At 41.9% G+C, this 23,317-nt stretch overlaps 2 protein-coding genes across 2 annotated transcripts; both read left to right on the forward strand.

Moving 5' to 3' along the window:
* Positions 1-1,919: 1,919 nt before the first annotated feature.
* LOC139912794 (uncharacterized) lies at positions 1,920-19,642 on the forward strand. The gene is made up of 10 exons (XM_071900704.2): positions 1,920-2,334; positions 4,314-4,529; positions 9,498-9,617; positions 10,437-10,583; positions 11,369-11,551; positions 14,304-14,468; positions 15,477-15,554; positions 16,345-16,457; positions 17,064-17,184; positions 18,317-19,642. Exons 1-10 carry the CDS (start codon positions 2,089-2,091, stop codon positions 18,515-18,517), a joined length of 1,590 nt encoding a protein of 529 aa, XP_071756805.1. The 5' UTR covers positions 1,920-2,088; the 3' UTR covers positions 18,518-19,642.
* LOC139912812 (chymotrypsin-like elastase family member 2A) lies at positions 18,527-23,243 on the forward strand. Its single transcript, XM_071900726.2, has 4 exons — positions 18,527-18,629; positions 21,537-21,682; positions 21,888-22,040; positions 23,226-23,243. The coding sequence occupies exons 1-4, from the start codon at positions 18,527-18,529 to the stop codon at positions 23,241-23,243; spliced, it is 420 nt and encodes a 139-aa protein (XP_071756827.2).
* The last annotated feature ends 74 nt before the right edge of the window (positions 23,244-23,317 follow it).

Genomic DNA, 23,317 nt, shown 5'->3' on the forward strand with positions numbered 1-23,317 from the left:
ACTACAGTGGCGCAAGAAAAGCTCCATACATCCCTGCCTTTATCCCTATAGGTGAGGAATTTCCCTCCTGATGTAACTGGTCTGTTTTAGGACATCAGTGGTGGCTGGTGACTGAATGAAAATGAACACTATATGAACCTTATGGCATGGCTGTCCCACTCAGCAGCTCTTAACCAAACTGAACAGTCATGTGAGACTCTGGAGAGCTGCTTGACACTTTTCCACCACCACCCACAAAATGCCAAATGATGGAATTTGTAGCAATGGTTCTAGGCAGTTTTAGGTATTTGTTCAGTCTTTTCCAAGGTGCATCAAAGCTGTTCTGGTGGCTTGTTATTGCTGATGTCTCTCTTATTCCCCTTCCCCTTATTTCCCTTCATGTACTTCATGTTGCCATGAGTATCCCTCCATGTAGGCTGTAGGCAGTTCATGTAAAAAAAATAAACAAATTCAAGAAATGTTCTGGTTATATGAGATTAGCATTGTACATTATCCTGACTGAATAGTAAGGGAAGTCTGCAGAGAATTAAATGTCCACTAAGGGGCTCTATGGGGATAATTGATGTGTTAAATTGATGAGAACACAGAGTTAAATAAGGATGGAGGGAATGGATTGAGCTTGACTACAATCTAGAACATACACACACACACACATACACCAGTTTTGTCTAAATGTGTTTTTGTGTCCAAGCCCCCAGTTTCTCAGTAGAAAAGGTCTCCCCTCCTCTACTTGTCTCTATGAGGCCCCGAGGGACTTCACTGAAGGGGAAAACGTGACGCGCCTCGTCACACTTTCGGCATCATCCCTTCAATCAGCAGCCTATAAATTGAACAGGGACAAAGGAGACAATGGCAGCGGGGCGTGCTGAGCCTTGATGTACAGTGTTTCCACGTTGGCTTGCTCCCTGCGCCGCCATATGTACAGAAGCTCCGGCTCCTCTGAAAACAAAGGCCTCGCCATGCGTCAGGATGCTGCGTCTTTTATTCCCCCTGCTCCCTGAAACCTTGAGGGGCCCGACCTTTGACCTCTGGCAAGCGCCCCGAGACAAAGGGGCCAGACACGTCACCCCTGGCGACCCGGGGCTTCGGGGCCCTGATCCTGCAAGGTGCACTTGTTGAGCACTTGTTGTGTGAAAGAGATTGATTGGGACTGAGACTTCCTGTAGGGTCAAAGAGGAGAGAGAGAGAGAGAGAGAGAGAGAGAGAGAGAGAGAGAGAGGGAGAGAGAGAGAGAGGAGAGAGAGACAGACAGAGAGAGACAGAGAGAGACAGACCCATACAGAAAAAATACATTTCACATATACTTCAACCGATTAGAGTTTAGTTTCAAAATATACATGTATATGAAATATTCTGAGGATGGATTGGGTTTTATTTTGATAGTATTTTAGTATTTTGGATGCTTGCAGATATACTGTATGTTGTAAAGAGTGCATAGTAAGAAAGTGTACTTTCATTGTTGAAAATAGGCCTATTTTGAACGAATGCCATCTACATGCATAACTACATTTTTGTATATTTTGACACATAATTCTATTCTAATGTTTCGCCTATGTGTTTTACAATACAGGAATAGACAGACAGTCAGAGACAGAAAGGAAATTAGATTCTTGGAAACACAGATATAAGGAGTCAAAAGATTTTGTGACCTCAAAAGTTTTAACAAGTGATTCATTCAGGCTAATCTCAGTAAAGGGTCAGTCTCCATTATGAAACAGCAGTAATCCGAGCCTTGTTTCAACACAGGTGTCACTTGGCTTGTTTAGCAGTCACCAGACACAGACAGGAGCAGGGCAACTGTTGCTCAGCGACTCTCAGGTTTAGTGAAGCCAACTCCCCTGGGGGACAGGCATCATCTGCTGCTGACAATAAAGGACCAGCCTACTTTCACTGTATGGCAGAGAGAGAGGCCGCCGGTTTAAACCTTGACAGGTTCATTCACACCCGCAGACTGAGAGCGAGGTGGGAGCACGAGCTCAGGTGTAATGGATGTATAGCTCATTGACTCATGGTAGCATTTCAGTGTTTATTTAAATATTTACTCTAAACTAATATTATTTATTCGAAAGGTTTGTTTGACACTAAGTTATGGATCGACTCGACGAGTGGGGGTTTAAGTCGAAGAAAATGGATCTGGAGGACGATTTCTATTTCGACTACGGAGCGGAGGAAATAACAGATTATCAAGACCCCAATGAACTTTTGGCTGCTTTGAAACAAAAGGAGGAAGAGGTTATTTTGGCAGCCCAGCTGGGAAACGCATTGCTCCTGGAAAACCGTCAGTTGAAAGAGCAGAGCGAAAAACTTCATGAACAATACGCGGACAAGCTGGAGGTAAGAGAAAGCTGCTTTTTGATACAGCGGCGCGTTGTGTCTCCCTCAAATGCGCGAAATAAGAATATATGTAATGAAATCTATATCTGTTGAAGTTTCAAAATGAAGACGACGTAGTTCCTGCTAATATTTAGACTGATCAAAAATCAGATCAAAAGCTTTCATGACACAGTCAAGTATCAATTTATATTAATATCAGGCTTCAAGGGGAATCAGGCTAATATGATAATTTCACAGTTCAGTTGTAAACTGCTTTGATTCTTGCATTGCCTACCGTGTGTATTGCTTTTATTTACATTTTTATGTAAAGCACTTTAAACTTTGCTTTTTGAGAAGTGCTAAGGTTTATTATAATTATTATAATGATGATGATAATTCCATCATCATCATCTAAGCAGCTGTCTCCCTGTCACATACTACAGTGTAAAGAGGTAGAAAAGTTGGCTCCAGGTCAGTATAAGTGACGTCAGTGTTTTATTAATGACTAGCCATCCTGATGACCAGGTATATGCTCCTGTGCACACAATGTACTCATTCTTCGCTCTCTGAAAAGACCTTTTGTACAGCGACTACAAACTCATCCCTTGCTTTCTCCACATTACACTGGAGGGACGTAATTAAACTGATATATAGCCCTCCCACAGACAAATCCCCTTGTTGGGAAAAATACCTTTAAGATGTGACATCAAGTGATTGCTGCACCTCCACTAACACTAAACCTTGTGTCACAAACAGCTATAGAATAAGACTGCAAGACTCTCCTCCTCTCATTGGGACATTGGGACGTCAGCAGTTGATTTACACAGCTAATATGCAGCGAGAACTGAAGTTACAGTGTGACGAAGGCACACAGATTTACAGCTCACACACTTTGCACACTGAGGCCTGTGAAAATACATGGGAGTGATTCTCTAAAATCCAATAAATGTTCACACAGCCACAGATAAATCCAACCTAAGGGCCATGAAGCAAGAGATGGCAGGCGGAATAAAGTTCTCTGCAAACTGAGATTTACATGTGTGTGCTGTGAAACTATTGCCTATATTAAACAGTATCACACACCTGGGCGGCTATGACAGGCTAAGTAATGGCCTTATTACTTTTCTCAGGGTAAATGCTGATATGCACTTTATGTCGATCCTAAATCTTAAATCTTGCCATCACAGCCAGGTCAAACCAGGCTGGGTGCACTCTCATTATGTAACTTTAGTTTACAAATAGATTTAAACACGTGGTAAGGACTTATCTATCAAGAAACTTCCTGTAGATAGACCTTGTAGATAAACCTTCGATATTAATGCTATTGAATTTAGTATCTATTAATACAACCATATAATCACTGATAAATGATTTCTCTGTGGCAGAACATGCATGAGACACTGTATATCCTCAGTGTAACCTCAAATGCCCCATTGTCACTCACTGAGATTCCCATTGTCCTTCAACCTTGATCTACTGCAGCACCACATGAGGCTAACTATAGGGCATGCTTAATGTTTGTGTCACTCAAATTCCTCTCAAAACAATGAAGCTGTTATTGTTGTGACATCTTGTTACCCACAGAGATGATTTATTTGAGTTATAATTTCAAATAAACAAATGAAGAGTTTCAAAATGAGAGATCTATCATTTAAAAAAAAAGACTGACTGCTGGCTTGAAAGTTAGGCGCATTATGGGTTAGTATTGAAGTTAGGAGCCATCTTAAGACATTTGCTTATAAAATAGTACATTTTTTGAGGACAGAATCATGTGTGTTTTTCCAAATATTGCCTGATGAATTTCAGGTAGCAACATTTTTCCAAAATGCATATACAGCGTTTTGGAATGAAGCCCTTCAAAAACTGTTGCAGATCACGCATTATAAACATGCTGAATTAACCGTTTCTATGGCTGACCATACTTGTCCCTTCTGTATAATATTGACTGATTCCCATTGACCCTCATGTTAAGACCCCAGTCTCTCCCCCCCCCTGTACAGGAGCTGGAGCAGGGCAGGCATGAGCTGCGGCTGAAGCTGGAGGGCTGCCAGTCCCAGTGGGAGAGCCAGGTGGGGGACCTGGAGAGGGATGTGAGGGAGCTGAGCGCCCAGGTGGAGCGGCTCACCCAGGCCCTCGGCGAGGCTGAGAGGGACAAGAGTCGAGCCCAGCTGGAGCACGGTGAACACACCCAGCGCCTCCGTGAGCAGCTCAGCACTGTGAGTCCCCATGACTGACACTGGAGGCAAAGCAATAGAAACAGATATCAGACGGTGTTTTGATTTGATAAAGGGAAATTTCACTACCAAAGTTGATCAAAACCACCAGTGTGTTTTTTATAGTGTACTTCTCCAAATTGGTGTTTGGGGACATTTGGTTGAGGAATACAGTGCAGCCCAGATTACTGTGTTATTCTGTCCACATCAAATTAAATGAAGATGGACTTGACTGAGGCAGGATGCAAAGAAATCCCAGGTAACTGAGCCTTGGTGAAACAAACACTCAAGCTGTGGCTCAAATGCTAAAGGCCTGAGTCAAACTTGATAAGACGGGCTGTTACCCAATCCGCACGCTGAAACACAATGTTCCTTGCAAAGCACCAAGGTATCAGTCTCACCTAGTCTAATCTATTCTAGAGCAAGATCAGAGACACTGGCTGTGTATAGGCTGGAGCAGCGCTTAGTGTACAAACATAAGCAATAAACTGTAGATAAAAGGCATTCACCTGAGATTGAGATTTTCCATCTGAGCATGACAGACTGAGGTGGAGTTAGTCACTTGTTGGTTATGAAACAAAGTGCCGAGTTGTTGGCCTCAGGCAAATGATCCAGACCTAGACTGGGACAGGATGGAAATGATATGCAAACAAGAGGGGGATGAGAATTTGTGTCATGACTTGATTTAAATTTGAATCTAGGACAGAGGGAGAAAGGCATAGGAAGCATAGGTTCAGGTTTCACTTTATGCAATCCAGAAGGTCTTGCATATTCGTCCATTTGTTGGCAAAGAATTTAAAATACACAATACAAATGCACATCACATTAAATCAGATACAGTTTATTTAGTAAAATGAATAAACTTCTGACAAAGTGCTGAGAAATGACACAGACTTGATGGAGAAAAACATACAGCTGAATTAAATCATTATTGATTCATATTTGTTCCCCTCAATGTGTCCTTACACGTTCAGTCTAACTTTGCAGCTCTATGATCTTCATTGATTGATCCTAAGGAAACAATGTACACTGTTCTAGTCTAACCAAAACCAGTGACATCTTTTATGGTCTCTTATCAGTTAACCTGGAGGAGCTGATTGGATAGTGCAGCTAGACAACCTTGAGTAGGCCACAAGTACTTTTCCAGCCTGCAGAGGAGGGGATTGTTTTGCGAAACATTACAGCCGTGACGTGTAGCGTAACACATGAACGACCACTTGTAGCTCAGTGCCTTGTGTTGCTGTAAATGTTCAAACTGAACAGCAAACTAGAGCTTGCAAACTTAAATATGAGGCCAGAAAATTCACCCTCCCATGAGTCGAGGTCCTCAGACTGAGGAACTGTGGATGTTGTTCCCCCTCTGTGTCCAGGCTGAAGCAATCTTCTCAGAAGTTCAGGAAAAAATCCATTTAAGATCAAAGGTGCTATCTCTCTATCTGGGCTCTCGAAGGAGGCGGAAGTGGAGAAGTTGTTTTATTTGTCTGGCTGGTATCAACCATGGGCGACTCTGGACTCTCTGTAGCTGTAAAAGTCCGAGAACAGAGTGTGAGAGAATCTGCTGAGCAGAGAAAAAGAGGGAGAGTATGAAGAAGGTGCTTCTCAGCTCCATTTCTGACATCGCTCTACCAGACGTGGTAAATGGCAGTGCTAGAAGGTGTGCACTGCTGCCTGGTACGGTGAGTGTGTGTGTATGTGTGTGTGTGTGCGCATGTGCCCACCCGGTCGTGATTAGAGTCTGAGGATTCTGCGCTGGGTGTCTTGCTGGGACTTTTGGAGAGGATTTGTGGATTGGATTCGTGTCTGTGAGTTAGAAGTGATAATTGCCCCCTTTCACAAGTGTATTATGTTATCATGTTATTAATGCAGGGTGAAGTCTGTATAGTCTCTGTCAAAGGACACAAAAAATAAGTCACACACTATGAAGAAATACTCAAAAGTCTTATAGTTTAAATGTGGATGAACTGTATGGATTGTGTACCTGTTCAAGTAGTTCTGCTGTACCAGGGCCTGAGGGGTTTATCACACTATATCCTAACTGTGTGAGAGTGTAACCAGAGCACAGCAGGAATCTGGGGGAGTGAGTCAGTTAGTTTACCACAGAAACTCGAGAAAAAGTATTCATCACATTTACCAGCAACGGCAAGGTAACCGCTCCTATGTGAAAGGAAAGATTTGTTTGAGTTAACGCATCTCCCTAGAGTCCACAGATAATTGCTGTAGCTCTCCATCCTGGTGCTGTAAAGGAAATGGCTGCATAAAAACAATGTTGGCGTGTACCAGATAATCACATGAGTTAGTACTGTTGTTCAAACAGTAGATGATGTAGAGGAAACCAGGTATTTAACCATCTGGTGGTGCTTTTCTTAAATTCTATAATGACAATGTTACAAATGTAATCGCAGCAATGGCTGATAACCAGTGTGAGATAGCTCAAGTTTAGCATTAACCACCTTGTTTTGTGTCAGATGCATCACTTTGTTCATTTGTTACTTGACTCAGTTTATTGAGGGAATTTCCAGGCACTTCCAAAATGTGTAAATTGTGAGGAAAAACATGAAATCTAAGTATGTGGAGCCAGAAGGTTATGTGATTATTTACACTCTTAAGATACCAAGGAAAAGTGAAGTTAAGACATTTTGAAAACAAGTTTCACTCGAGTGTAGGAAAAGGATTTGCAGCTGAACATAGTTACTGGAAATTGAGATGTTAACAGGTCTATTGGAGAAGGAATGCTTGTCTTGAAAGGGAGTATGGTCATAGTTTGATAAGCTAGAAATGTTCCAAACATTTGGGTTTGTTTATGTTTTTTAGTTCACATCATACACTTAGATCAACAGTTCATTTACTGGGCGAGGTCATTTACGGTAACAGAACTCCTAAGAAGTCATCAACTATAAGGAAGTCAGAGGCTCACAGTAAGTTGAGGGAATTGTTTTGGATCCATGTCAAGCTAAATTAAGTATACACTGGCAAGTGAGCATTAGTCATTTACAGTATTTGTCATTGTGACTCATGTTTATTTCAGCTACAACAAGCTTAGCTAGATTCAATATTCAATCAGATTGCTTCAACAAAAGAATACTGGAGGAAAAGAATAATGGTGTGATAGGATAGCCAGTGTAACATGGTTGTCAATGGAAAAGTGTATGTGTAAACAAAATACTGAGTGATTTCATCTTTTCTGTATCTGGTTAACAGATGAAAAACACATTAAACTTCTGAACTCCTGCTTTAACCCAGTGTTACACGATCACTTTCCATGGCTGTGGATCCCAGCATGAAGTCGACTGCCGTGACAGAGACACCTGTCAAATCGCTCACTATGGATTTCCATTATTGTAAAAGGAGACGCCCAAATTGAGGCAAAGCCCCTGCGACCTTTGCTCTCTCTAACAGCGTCATGCAGCTCACAGACAAAAAGGGATAAGACAATAATATGCTTCAGTCAGATATAAATCTTTCATTCTCTCCTTTGATGCTGTTCCTCATACCCCTAACGTGACATCATCCCAAGGGAGTGCCGCGTTTGGTCACACCCTCGCGGCGCTCCCTGAGGGACTCCACCGTAGTTGGGAGGGTCAGCTGCCAGACACCTCAGCGTTTTGACTGGAGACGGCCCGGGGCTCGGGGGCCATGTGAGGGGATTTCACCCTGGGCTTTGTGTCCCGACCAAATGGAGCGTCCTCCTTCCACTCTTGACTCTGTTGATTGTCAGTGGGTCGCTGCCTCTATTGTGGATCATGTTGATGAGAGGGGGGCGGGGATAATGATGGCTGATGGACGTAAGCGTGCGTCTTTGACACCGTCCTCCCCACTACATGCTGTGTATTGTTTTTGTCCAATGGTGCTCGCCTAGTCACACACACACACACACACACACACACACACACACTTCCCCCTCATTTCACCACACACTCCTCCCTCACTTCCCCTGTACACTCCCATAAACACGTAGACACACACTCTGCCCCTCTACTGGCCCTCCTGACGTCCAAGTTTGCCCCCTACCACATTGTTGTCTAATGTGGCATGATGATGTCACTGCCAAGACCAAGATGCCCCCTGCTCCATCTGCCGCAGAGGCAGGCTTTTCATCTTGTATTATGTGGCTGTGATGGGACCTGACAGGGGCCTGCCAGACTGCTGAGTAAGGGGAACCAAGGGTCCCAGATCAGGACAGGGGGGATGGGGATTGGGATGAGGACTGGGTGGTCCGTCCGTCGGGGCTGCAGAACTGGCACAGTAGCGGCCTGCAGATTCCTGTGTTTTTTGCTTTTAAAGAGAAAATGGATGAGAAATAAGTTAGTTAAACTGCACAACACGCAGTATGACAGTCATTTGTCAATAATTCCCTGTCCTTTTGATGAAACAATGTTCCCATGAAGCCATGTTGCTTATTGTTCTATTACACAAACATGCTGGAGCCACTAGCAATTCTTCAGAAGGCAGCAAAGTAAGCAGCAGTCTCAGTTTTTTCCATTTGCTGCATGGCCCACAGCAAAAGAAAACAATACCCCAGAGATATTTAATTCTAGACATCTAATCCCCACCTTTCAGTCAGGTAACATATTACCTTTCCTCTCAACTCTGTGTCTAGTTTTCTACACTTTATCCCAGACAGATCTCATGTTGTATATTCACTGTTATTTTTAGTTTTCAGGAATTTGGCCTCGTTGCTCTTAAGCCTCGTGCCTTGGGCAAGACTGTGTAGCTTTGTTTCTTGGGTCGTTGACTAATACTCATATATGATTCTTTCTATCTGGGTCATGGTTTGATTTCTAGCTGTGTTGTTTTTTCTATACTGATATCCCTCTGTAACCCCCTTCCCATTCTCTCCTCATATCTAAATATAAAGAAAATACACAAGGGGGGCTTTCCTGCAAAGACAAAAGCTGCATATCTCTACCTGAGGTTTTTCCTATTCCACTAGTGAATCTCATGTGTGTGTGTGTTGTGTTGTGTCCGGTTTAGGCGATGGAGGTGGAGCGGGCCATGTCCAGTGAGCTGCAGGCTCTGAAACAGGAGCTCCAGCAAAAAGGAAGCCTTAACAGGCAGCAGGATGAGGAGCTGATCAGCGCCATGAGGGAGCAGGTAACTACCCTGCACATAACACACACACACACACATGCAAGCACACACAGTTATACTGAGGAATCTACTGTATGGTACTCTGATCAAACGTACAGTATATCCTCCCAACCCTCCTAACACATACGCTCACATGTTGGTGTTACTATACTTGTGGGTTCAATTTTTCCACTATCTGTAACCCATTGACAATTAACCCTTAACACTAAATGCCTAAACCGAATCCTAACCCAAACTGTTAAAGCTAAAATGTCCCATTTTAAAGTGAGGTCTGATTAAGTGTTTCTATCCTTATGATCACCATGTACCCACAGGGACAGATTTACCAGAACACACTGCAGAAATGTGTAATTATTTTATGTCAAAAACACTGTGTGTGTTGTTAATCTTCCCTGAACAGACTTTTCTCATTCCAGTCACTTGGATTTAGTGCTGTATCAGCACCAGGAGGAAAAAACTTGGCTGAGGTTTTAATTTCTGCCAGGGAGAGATTAAGTAAAAAAAAATAAAAAAAAATATCCAAAGCTTGTCAGCATTTCTCTAGTCATTCACAGTCATCAAAATTGAGGTGTTAATGGGGTGTTTGTCTGGTGTTTACGTTAGCTAGACTTTGCTTTCTGTTGCACCCATGCAAGACACAGGACTGTGATGCAAGGAATAAGTTGTGGATTTGGAACAGGGATGGGAGGGAGCACACTGGAGTTTAGCAGGTCCAGAATGGAAGTAGAAGTCACTTTTCCCGCATTAAAGTTTCTGTCAGTCAGGTTGGTGATCTGCAATGTGTGTGTATCTGTGTGTGTGTGTGTGTGTGTGTGTATCCAGGTGGTGCGTCTCACCCAGAAGGAGCAGGCCCTGGAGGAGCGCTTGGAGAGTGTGTGTCAGGAGAACTCTGAGCTGAGGGAGAGCCTGGCTTCCTTACACACACGCCTGGCTCTGCAGGACCAACTCAACCAGCAGCACAGCCAGCAGGTACATACTGACACACATAACTATACACTCGTACAAAAGCAGGCAAGCGCAAACACACTCATATACACACACAAACAAAGAAACTAACATGCCTGCACACACACACACACACACACACGGCAAGTATGCACACACATGACCATACATAAAAGAAGTTGCATGCAAACATGGACACACACACACACACACAGACACACACCAAGAGCTTCATTCATCTTTCGAAACGAATACACACTACTTATTGTGCATTGCAGTAGCAAGCAGCACAAAACTGCACAACGTGGTTGGCTGTATGAATGGAAGAGCCTCAATAACAAAGGGATTTCCTACTCCCCGTCTGGCGGCCTGGGTTTCGGTGGGATTGCGGAGAGCATTGCTAAACAATCACCTCATCCCTGTCATTGTAACTGTCACTCGCAATTCTGGATTCCACTCGTGTTCGGTTAGTGGAGTTTCATGTTGAGCTAGAGGCTGGAATCTGGCACGTCAGGATTTCTTTCTCGCTGAGCGGTGGTAGGGTTTTTTTTTACACATCTTCTGCACATTTTGACAGATGAAAAACACTTACAGTACTTGTGCAGTCACACCCATCTCTCTCTGTTGATTATAGATATGATCTATAGGGAATTCATAATCTTGATTATCTAGTAAACTCAGATAATCTCAAGCGGTGTAATCTATTCTCTTTTTTGTTTGATTTGTTGTAGATGTCGATAACCTCAGACTCATGTTTGTGTGTGGTGTGTATATTTAATTTGTGTGTGTGTGCCTCCTTGTGTGTTTAGCTGGCCGAGGCGTGGCGGGAGGTGGAGGCATCACGGGGGCGCTCACAGCAGCTGCAGGTCCAGGTAGAGGAGCTGCAGGAGGAGGTGTCGCTGCAGGAGGCCCGGAGCCACGGAGACGCCTCCCTGCTGTCCGAGCTGGAGTGCAGCCTGGACACCGCGGGCCTGGGACTCGACAAGGAACAGGTACGAAAACAGCCGTGGGGCCAGAAAAATATATTTACCGCTTTTCCAGCACAGGAGAAAGATCCGGCTGAAGTCCCTTGCCAGTGAGATTAAAGGCAGGAAAAATCTACAGTATGTTTTAGGGATGGGACCATATGCTTATCTCACGATATGATTCAATACGCGATATGGGGTTCACGATTCGATACAACCACGATACGATGTAATAAAAAAAAGATCAGTGACAACAAAGTATGACTGTGCAGAATTATGTTAATATCTCAGCCACAAATCTTTCTAGCGATGGCATTGGCTTGCTAGAATGTAAACAATTTCAAAATCTCATTACAAAGTACAAATAATATAATTTGGATGGAGAGCTTGTGATTGTGTTTGGCAAACCATCTCATTTGTGATTACTACAGCAAAATAAAATGTAGCTAATATTGCGATTCATTTTTCCGCCCCACGATACGTATCGTCATATTTTTGTATTGCGATATATTACATTTTTATATATCGTCCCATCCCTAGTATGTTTGTATTTCTTCAACTAATTACAACCAAGGGCAGCATTACCGTAAAGCGAGGGGGTGCATTGTCAGTGAGCCAGTGTTATTTTGCTGTTCCTGCCATGTGGGACATAGAAGTTGATTAGGAGAGATGCAAGGAGCAGGTTTTGGGGTGTGGCAAACGGATGAAGGATAGCCAAGGATATCCTGCTGGGAAGTGGAAGGCGCAGTGTGAAATATCTGTTGAATCAGATATGGAATACCAGATATGGAAAATAAATAACAGATAGGCAAATGAAAAAGGAAAGACCAGATATGAAAAAGAGAAATTCATGTATGTTTCTCAGTCATCTTGGCTTTTATGAATGACAAGATTTATATGCTAGGCTGCCAAAAAATATATCTGGTCTTTGGCAAACTCGCACACATGTAAAATGTAAACTGCCCTTATAACTTTCACAAGCATCAAGTGTTAGGAGCTGTCGTGACACAGGACTTATTACATGCTTGTGCTTTGGATGGATGAGTAATGTAGGTGGGATGCTTGAATTGCTGTGATGAGCTGGTGAAAATCCCATTATCCTTAATAGAATCATGTGGGAACTGAAGCAGGCACTTACTTGGTAAGGAACAGGTATTAAAAACAGTTTGGAGCGCTTCCTGGACTCAAAATTAAGTTTGTTTGAGGTGCTCTTTGGATAGGGATACATGTAGACACAAAAATACAAAGAACTCCAAGGCACTCTCTTTAAAACCAATTAAAATGCCTTTATTGTCATGGCATGGTCATATTAGACTTTGAGGAACAGGTATTGTAGGGAACAGGTATTGTAAGCAAAGAACCAGCTTTATTAATCAGGGCAGGGCATGTAAGAGTCAGGGGTTTGATGTGAGATCCATGGTAAATGCTGTGTAGTAATCGCGCAAAATGAATGTAAGTCCATGCCCAGAGGTAGAAAATGCTCAAATCACCTCAACAGTACAGCATGCTCTGTATTTAACTCATCCAGGCTTGATTGTGAGGCAATGTGACTAGATATTGAAGCAGATAACTTAGGCAGACAAAAACACCAGAGCTCTTTTGTGTGGGACCGGTTGCTCTGACTTTATCTCCTTACTGCGGTCGGCAAGTTTTAGTGTTGGGCTCATTCTATTTTAGTCCTGCCCACAATGACTCACAGATACTATAGCGGGGAATTTTGTTCCTTTTTGACTAATGGAAATGAGAATATTGAATAGAATGTGTATGACGACATCTCTCCAGAATGACACCACTGAGATACGAAATGTATAACTTTTGGTGAATTTTGAGAAACGTGTATCCATTGTCATCACAGTGAAGCACAGTAGCTGCGTCTGAAGGGGGGAACGTAATGAAAGAACATTGTGCACAAGTTCTCTGTGACAGTGTGACTGCTGTTTGGCGCAAGGACACACTCCTCAACAGTCAACGTGTGAACGTTGTGCTTTTCAGAGTGAAGAAACCACAAAGGAAGGATTAGTTAAAAAGCTGTGTCACACACAAGACAGAACTTTGAATTGAGCCTGGGAGAGCAGGAGGAAGCCAAGTGTGAAATAAAGACACGAGATTTTGTAATTCTCACTCTCTGGCTGTCTACTGTTATTGTTTTGTTCCAGCAGGAAAGTGTCATGTGTAACTGCACCCATGAGTCGCTCTCTACATTTCCTGTTTGTCTTTGCGGTACTGTAGGAATGTTTCCTTGTTTCAGGGAGTGCACATTTGCACGTGTATATGTAGTCATATTGTAAAACCACTATTATCATACGAAACCTAATGTACTCAGACTCCTTTATTGAGTTATCACGAGATCAATATTATGGTGTGATGTATTTGACTCAAGGACGTTAAACAGAGTGATGAGGTAATGTGTGCACCACACCTTGTGTAAGTACCTGATGTCACTCAAGAAGTGTTGTGTATCGAGAGAAAATGAGCCGACTTGAGGAGAAAAGGAGGACTACCTTGTTTTTGATACCTTTAGTCCATCTTCACCTGACCTTTTTCCTCAGGAACAGCTTAGAAACTTCTGAAAGAAGATGTGAAACACTAGCTGTCTGAATGTAGGCCAAATATAAAGTACCAGCCTCCAAGCTACATTTACTGTTTCATGAAAGTAACTGTGAACACCTCAAACTACCCAACCTTGGTAATGAATTAGAAAGTTTAGTTAATAGTTTATAGCGTCTTTAAAGGTAATAATTAACATGAAGCAACTATGCCCCTCTCCTATTCTACTTAGATGACGCAAGATGTGTGGTCCATCCTCCAGTCGTTGCTCCCACTGACGCAGGAACTGAACGCCCCGGGGGGGTCGGAGGTCACGGATCAACAGGAAGACCTGCAGGCCATGCTGCACCAGCTGAAGGGAGTGGCCCACAACCTGGCACAGGCCGGCTGCCCTCAGGTGAGCGCTAGGTACAGAAACTGAGCATGTGGGGCAGCTGCGGAAATGGTAACAAAAGGCTAACCTTGTTTAATTGTCCAATACTTTTACTTGTAAGCTCATATTGTGTGTGCATTGTTTTCCCTTTAATATTTTCAAGCAGTGAAAGTAGGCATTGTGTTGATTCACTCCCAATCCCATTCCCAGTATCAGTTCCAGTACCTATTAAGGTCTGAAATAGCTGACTAAATCAGCTGACTAACTCTAGGAGAGACACTGACATTTTTACAAATCTGTCTTCTAACATATCGCTGTTGTCGGGTGAAACCCTTGTAGCTCCAAAATGTCAAATTTTCAGGAACTTGTTTTAGCTTGACAACCATGTGTTTTTCTTTTGATCCAATGGGTTTTGAAAGTGTTTCATCAGCCTGAGGATCGAGGAACTTCCGTAACCCCATAGAGGAGCATGTAATCCTTCAATCTAAGTCAAAACATGAAAATCACATAAATCACATACTGTAGATGTGTCATTGGTATGGCTTCATGAACCTCAGTGAGAGGGTTGAGGTTGTCATCTAAGAGAGCAGGTTGAACAGCCAAAGTACTAATTAATGAGAAAGTGCTAATGACAAACAAAAGATTCTGTTGTTCGTTTAATGAAGTGGTGACAGTACAACAGCTTATCAAAGTGGATTAACTACTGAAGCATTTTTTTATCCTACGGAGGCCAATTCATCTTTGTAGTCGATAGCCTATGTGTTTTGCTAAGCCTCCATTGTGTGCATGTATACCTAACAGCCCATGAGCGCACTTACACAAATGGCAATTGTCCAATCATGGCTCATGACGTTTGCAGACTGTTTAGACCAGTAACTCGAGTTTATCACCGTAACTAAATCTCCCCGCCCGCCCCCTTGTCCCCCTGGAGCCCCATACAAATAGGCCAACACTACAGAAACTCTTTTTGGTGTCAATCTGTGTGAAATGCACGGCCGACACCTGATCTCTTTGTTAACGTCTGTATCCTAGGAGCTGAATCGGGCTTTTGTTGACAGGACGGCCGATCCGTGTGGGAATCCGAGCGCAGTGCAGGAGCTGAGAGATCAGGTAACCCAGTGATGAAGGAACACGTCCGTCAGCGAGGGCGGCGCCCTCATTGGGTTTGGTTGTGCCGGTGCCGCCGCTGACCTTGCTACTGTCACAGTAATCTGTCTTGGTGTGAGACACAGATTCCTGCTCGCTGCCTTTTGAGTGCTGGAAGAGACAAAATCAAATTGTTTGCTTCCAGCTTATTTTTACACAATTTACATAATATAACAGATGACACACTTGCAACATTATTACATTATCTTTACAAATTACTGACAGCAGTATTTTAAAAAAAATAACCCTAACCCAAATGTGTGGTCATATGTGGTCATAACAATTCACCATCACAGTGGTCATAAATACAAGTATGATACAGGCATAGTGTATTTAATTTAATTTTATTGCATTTCTACATTTCTTTCTGTTTTGTATTACACCATATTGTATCATAACTCTCTGTCATCACAATTGTAACTCATTGTCACTTTAATGCATAATCAACCATGTCTTCATTTAGAAAGTCCTGAATTTTCTCTGGCTGCTCATCTTTAAACAGATGAGATATATATGATTTAAACTATGGATAATAATGGACTCAAGTCTAAAACATGCAGGAAGCCGCACACCTTGCATTAATGAGGTGCTGGCTGCAGGAAAATAGCTAAACAGCCGTCGGCTTGCCCGTCGAATCTTCGGTGAATAAATATTCTCTGCATCCGAGTTATGAGTGTGCAGCTACTTTTTTCTGTTTAATAATGAACTCAAGCCGCAGTTAGACCACAACTCTTATCTCCTCCTCCTCCACCAGAATATGCAGCTCCAAGAGCAGAATGCAGAGCTGAGGCAGCAGCTGGAGTGCCGACAGGCACAGGATGAAGTGGTCAAACAGGCCATCAGAGACCGAGACGAAGCCATAGCTAAGTGAGTGGCTCATTGTTTCTCGATATTCATAAGAGCCTATTCAGTGATATGAAATATATTTATATCCCTCCACAAGGAAGGGAGGATTTTTTTCTTTTTATCTAACAAACAATAACAGTCTAAACATATCCTAAAAATTGGTCACTTTCAAGTACAACGAGCAGGATTGCTTTATTTATTAATATCACTGCCAAATGAATTGTGCATCATAATTCTAGCTTTTAAAAACAGCACTTGCTTCTAAACACACGAGCCACAAAGAGCCGCTCTGTACCTTGATCTGGGATAATTCAAGAGGTTTGGGGTTGGATATTCAGAGAAATCTTCAATTCATCATTTCCATAGAAAGCTGCTCTTGCAGTCATGGTCATTGTTTTTTTGTGAATACCTAGAAATATAATGAATACCTGGAAATATAATGCATTATGTGAAAATAATACACATTACCTTTGCCGAGGCTTAACAACTTAAGTGTATAACCCACCCCGTTAACCCACACAAACATAAACACAAATGACCAGAGTCATAACAATGTCTTTTCAAACACCCAAGGTTGTTCTTGTGCAGGACTGTTGTGATTGAAAGGTTTTATCATTTCTGTGGTAGGAAGAACCTGATGGAGGCAGAGTTGGTGAGAAGTAAAAATGACATGATGTGTCTGAACAACCAGCTACTGGAAGCCATCCAACGTAAACTGGAGCTGTCACAGGAACTGGAGGCCTGGCAGGTGGGGTCTCTTTATCGCTGCCCGGCTTTAATGTCCATCCCATCCTGTCCGCCGCTTCTCTGTTTAATGCCTGCGGTCACTTTGCTATCTTGCCATGTAGCCTCTCTGATGCTGTCGCTCTGTTCTGCTCTCTTCTCTCTTACACTCTCTGTCTTACTGTCGCTCATCTCTCGCTTTACCAAAACCTCTATCGAGACACCCTCATGAAGACGGTTCATCTACACTTCCTTGGCTCTGACACATCATTCAGAGGAGAAAAATCACTTTTTAAGGCACAGAGTCTCCAGCCTTGATTAGAGTATGACATATCAGGAGATGGATGTGTCGAGGTTTAATGTCCTCAGTGGGAGGTCAGGGACAGACTGTCAATCTTTCACAGCCTTGTCAGTTTGGAGGGATATGAATGGCAGGTGTCCCTGTCTATGAGTCCTTCTGCTGCTGAGTCACTATGCCAAGTCAAGCCATCTGCCGGGGGGCCTGACCTCTAGTGGCTGGATGAAGATGATACAGCTCGATGTTATTTATACCAAAATGTTTATTGCGAAAAATGCGTGGATGAGCTGAGAGCAGTTGGAAGTCTAGAGATGCAAATGTGCATTGTTAGCATTTACAGATGGAGGTAGCGTACATGCAGAGATGTGTTCAGGAGTATGGACTGGCTCATGTACAAAGATAGGTGCAGGAATATTTACAAGTCATGTGCCTAGATACAGATCAGACATACCGAGCAGTCCAGAGCCAAACAGTCAGGAACAGATCAAAGCAGCATCGTAATCAGGCATTAGTTGGCAGTACACACTATCATTACTGTATTACTGTAATAAAGTTCCTAGAAACTATGAAAACAATCTACATGCACACTCCCTGAGACAATAGAGCACTCAAGAACAGAAGAACACTTTGTGTTTGTGTCAAAAGAAATAGATGCAAGGCCAATCAGCTGTGACAAAAAAAACAGATATATTCTGGTCACAGCAACAATAACAACACATAGTTAAGAACCAAGCAGTATATCAGTCAAACTGTACTGTCAGTAAATTACATACAGTAAGTTAGAATGGTAAGTGATGACTCCCAACATAAAACTTTGAGTCCCTGCCCATCTGACGTCTTCCTCCCCTCCTTCACCCAGGATGACATCCAGATCATCATCAACCAGCAGCTGAGGTCCCAGCAGCAGTCAGAGCAGCTCCAGAAGAAGCCCGCCTCCAACGGCATGTCCTTCTTCCGCAGGCCCAGCACGACCTCCTCCGCCTGGACCAACCAGGACAAAGCCCAATCCCCCTGGAGGGACTGGCTGAGGCGGGGCAAAGGGGCGCAGCAGGGCAAATAAAGGAGAGCGATGTTTCTCTGTAGGGGGACTGTAACATGCAGCGCTGCGCCCACCAGCCGGCTGTGCAGGAGGGCTAGTAGGAACCGGGAGAAGTCTCAGGTGGAGATCCTGAGTTAGACTTCCCACTAGATGCTGCATGGTGAGAAGAAGAACAGGCCAAGGAGTCGGGACAAAGTAATGTTTTGCCACCGAACAAAGACCAGTCAAATAGACACTTACTGACATACATTTCACTGAGAGGCTGAGCCTTGCAAAGAATCAGAAATGTGACAACCTGAAACACTAGCATTTTCACAGAATTACATGGAAAGGTATGCCTGAGACTGTAAATATTGTGCCTTCTTTTGTAATATTTGTATTATTGTGAAGCCCTTTAAGTCTGAGACTATAAATGTATAATAGGTGTAGATCAATGTTTGTGAGAACACAGAGTATTTGTTCAGATTATTTAACTTCACAGATCAAAGAGAGAGGAAAGCAGTTTTGATGGACAGAAAGGAAGTAATCAAATGATTAATTTGCAATCATGCTGAATATTTTCTTGATGTATGAAGTTTGATGTAAAAAGTTAGATAAAACTGTTTTGCCCAGAAGTTAAATATGTACAAAAAAACATTGAGTGTATAATGAAGAAATATGTCATTATGTATACTGAGAAAGCTATTCTTTGTTTTTTTTAGTAAAAACCAAATGAGTTGTCCAAAACATTACTAGGAGCTTTATGTGTGTATAGCATGGCTATACAGTATACTGTAAGTCAGTGTTCAATGTTGAAGCTGCTTAGCACAAACTGTGTGGTTTTCTAAGCTGTTTGACTAACTGTCAATGTGGAAAGGTTGCTGGATAATTTCATAAATTATCAAATAATCCAGTCAGGTTTTGTAGTTTTTACAGTTTTCATTATAATTACATGATTGTTCAGAAAGTGAATAATATTTTATGTCTGCTTAAACCACTAAATCATGAGGAGAAAGGGTGCAATATTTCATCAGGACCTCACAACTTGAAAATAGAAAACTGAGAATGTCTTTTAACTGGAAAAATAAAAGTTATTCTGTTCTACAATAACAAAATGCACAATTAATACCAGGATGACCCTGTGATGAAATAATTTGTGTCTGTATTTTCCAACTTAATAAATACTTATAAATATTGCAGGTACACTTAATGCAGAAAGTATTCAACACACTTGACTTTTTCTGCATTTTGAAGTGTTGCAGTTTGAATTCAAAATTGATTCAATTGAGATCTTATCAACAATCTACACAAAATACCTCACAATCACAAAGTTCAAATATGTTTTTAGAGATTATTGCAAATGTATTGAAAATGAAATACAGGAATCTCATTTAAAAAGGGAAATAAGTAAGATTTTTACTGTCCCATAGCACAAAATGCCCATAATACACCTGTGGGGCGTTGATAAGGTTAATGATCCAAACCAATGACTCAACGATTACTATGCCAGGTGCTGAGATTTCTGGCTTTCCAAACTCATTTTCCGGCATGTACTATGTTTTGGAACAAAAGCTCCACACCCATTACAATTTCAAGACACTCACCACACACACACACACACACACACACACACACACACCAATCTCCTCCCCCCACTTGCTCTCATTTTCAACTGCTCAACGATGGAGGAAAATGTTACGAGAGAGCAACCGGCGTTGCAACACATTTCATTAGATTGCCTCATCACTAAACATTTCTGTTGGGTCTCTGCTCTAATCAGATAGCTTTCTCATCTCTGTTGTGAAAATGTTTGTGTCAAATACAAGTACTTTCTCAGAGTCCATAAATCTGGCCTTATATTGGCGATTACAGGTGATATGGGATGGGAGCTGTGTGAAATTAGGTGGAAAGCGAGCCTGGTAGCACTATGGAACCGGTTAACATGCATGCTTAGAGACACCGGGCAAAATAAATGGCAGATCTTTTTCAACAACTTGGGATGCAGTCTATATTTCAAAGTAATAGGAGACAATGCCGCCATCAAACAAATTTTGTGTGGTCAAAATGGTCAGGGGACATATTTCATAAGACAAAACTTTGAGAACCTGTTGTCTAATTAAAAAAGAATACACGTGACAAATGTAACACACGAAAATAAATATTCATTCATTCATACAGGCTACTGTAATTCAAGGGGATGGGTGAAGTGGGGGCTGTGCCAGCGACTAGGAGGAGAAAAGGTCAATAAAGGTCACAGATTACTTAATGCCCCTTTAAATAAGTATTTGACCCCCTGAGTTATGGAGGAACAGATTAGTCATAATTAAATAAATAAATATGTATCAGTAAAATAAATAAGAAATATATAATATCATCAGTAAATAAATTCATAATTGATTGATTTTATTCTTTAATTTCAAAAATTAAATAATATTATTTCATAATTATTGTTTTCATAATAACATGACTATATTTAGTAGTATTTTTATTTCATAAAAACTTTTTTTTTTTTTTTCAAATGGCTTTTATTTTCAATTACATGATGATATTATTCAGAATTACATTTTTCAAAGTGGTTCTTTTATTTCCCTTTTTCTTTTTTCATTGCTCCTCCTTTTTTTTCATAATGACTCTTCATTTCATGTCACTTTTCATCATGTCTCAGCCATCTGTCAATCAAAGTGAATGGGGCGGGATCTATTTGCAGATTGGGTAATCCTTTGCAATCGATTATTTTTCCTGTCTCTGAGGCTGGTCTTGCCCTATGGGCCAAATGACGTTAGAAAATACATTAATTAGTTGGATGTTGAACGGTATAGTCCAGAGCTATCATCTCTGTTGATCCTTAAGAAACTCCTTAAGCTTTTTTTTTTTTTTTACGTTTGAAAGACATGTACACTGTTTATTGCCTATTTTGGTCTTGGCCTTGACTTGGTCTCAACACCCTTTGGACCTGGTCTTGACTTGAACTCAACTGGACCTGGTCTTGGAATTCACTTGGACTCGATATAGGTGGTCTTGACTACAGCGCTAAATTTGAATGCCCTGTTCTTTTCCACAGCTGGAGGTCCCATCACTGACATCCTGCAGCAGGCCCTCCTGCCTGTGGTCAGCCACTCCAACTGCACCAAGCCTGACTGGTGGGGCAGCCTGGTCACCAAGAACATGATCTGTGCTGGAGGAGATGGACAGCTGGTTAGCTGCAACGTGAATCACATTAATTTCCCACAACCCCTACATTTTATTCTACAGTCTCATGTAATATAGAAATGGAGTTCCTGTGGAAAATATACCAGCCTTACAGTTTAGAATAGTTTTACACAGTGCCATAATGATTATTATATATGTACAATTTCTAAATGTTTTCGCCATCTTTTGCCTGAACATCACATCTGGCTCTGTTACCCCTCAGGGAGACTCTGGTGGCTCCCTGAACTGTCAGAACCCTGACGGCTCCCGGGACGTCCGCGGTGTGGTGAGCTTCGGCTCCAGCATGGGCTGCAACTACCCCAAGAAGCCCTCTATCTTCACCCGTGTCAGCGCCTACATCTCCTGGATCAACAATGTGAGTGGAAATGGGCTTGGCTTGTACAGTATTTGTTAATATAATATGTGTCTTTTAGTGGACGCTTCTGTCCAAAGCACCTTACAGTACAGTGATTGTTTTTTTGGCTCCACTTGACAATGTTAGTGCAGTGATCTCTCTGTTGCTTACAGCTCTGCAGATAGATTCAGCATACTTACGGTTTACTGTCTTTGTGACAAGGCAATTAACCTTAAAACCCACAGCTATTGATGGGCAGCCATTTATTGGTGGTGATTATGTGGCTCTTAAAGTTGGGCTGAAATAAAAGCAGGAAAATGGTTTTACTGAAAAGGAAATCATTGAGTGTTAAAATGCGAATGTTCATGAAATTCCAAGTTTCATACTCAACTCCTACTCAAGTGGCAGAGAGTTACACTTAAAATTTCTAGGAGTGTGCCACCTGCCGTACAGGTGCAGAATATCTATTGAAGTGTCATTCAAGTGACATTAGACAGCATACTTTGAAAACCAATTGTCAGTGGTAGGAGTGCACAGAAATCCCTATTATGTATTCTTTACATGAATATTCATGTTGCAAATAAAATCCTCCTTTCAAACTTAGCATAGCAAATGCAGTCATTTACCAGAATGAAATACATTGCAAAATGCACATATTATCATAAACTATATGCACAAGAATAATATAATCTAAATCTCACTTTTAGTCCTTTAAGTATGTGTGGCTTTAAGTATGTGTGGCTCAGATGAGTGTGGATTAGATATATTGTGATTAAGAAGCATCCAGTCCTAGCCTGGTTCCAGACTCCTGACCCGCCCACTCTTCAGATTTGGTGTTGCTCTATTCAACAGCGATTTTTCGATCGGAAAAACGATCAGGCCAATGGCGTTTCGGCAGAATAATATTTGTTGAAATCATTCCTTAACAAACATATTTTTGTCAAAAACGACCAACATTGTTGGTAAAGTTAGTAAATATGCCCAGCATCAATGTAACACACACACACACACACACACACACACACACACACACACACACACACACACACACACACACACATAAAACGGCTAACATGGAGGCAATGTCTGACTGAATAATGGAGTGGAAACAAAATGGCCATTCAGTCTGAATATCAGGATAATCCAGTCCAGTTTCCCTCTGGAATAGCATTTTTAAAACATCTCTTTATGATTTCCTTTTTCTAGGTGATGACCAGGAACTAAGTTGTGGATTGGTTTGTGTTGTTGTTGGTTGTTGCACTTGATCATAAAATAAAGAATGTAGTGCAAACACTGTG

This window comes from Centroberyx gerrardi, chromosome 6 (assembly GCF_048128805.1).
Source record: "Centroberyx gerrardi isolate f3 chromosome 6, fCenGer3.hap1.cur.20231027, whole genome shotgun sequence".
In the NCBI taxonomy this organism is placed as follows: Eukaryota; Metazoa; Chordata; class Actinopteri; order Beryciformes; family Berycidae; genus Centroberyx; species Centroberyx gerrardi.

Coding starts and splice junctions, on each gene's coding strand:
- LOC139912794 (XM_071900704.2), top strand. CDS start 2,089: ATGGATCGACTCGACGAGTGGGGGTTTAAGTCGAAGAAAATGGATCTG. Junction 2,335..4,313: donor AATACGCGGACAAGCTGGAG/GTAAGAGAAAGC, acceptor CCCCCTGTACAG/GAGCTGGAGCAGGGCAGGCA. Junction 17,185..18,316: donor AGGAACTGGAGGCCTGGCAG/GTGGGGTCTCTT, acceptor TCCTTCACCCAG/GATGACATCCAGATCATCAT.
- LOC139912812 (XM_071900726.2), top strand. CDS start 18,527: ATGTTTCTCTGTAGGGGGACTGTAACATGCAGCGCTGCGCCCACCAGC. Junction 18,630..21,536: donor GTCTCAGGTGGAGATCCTGA/GTTAGACTTCCC, acceptor TCTTTTCCACAG/CTGGAGGTCCCATCACTGAC. Junction 21,683..21,887: donor GACAGCTGGTTAGCTGCAAC/GTGAATCACATT, acceptor GTTACCCCTCAG/GGAGACTCTGGTGGCTCCCT.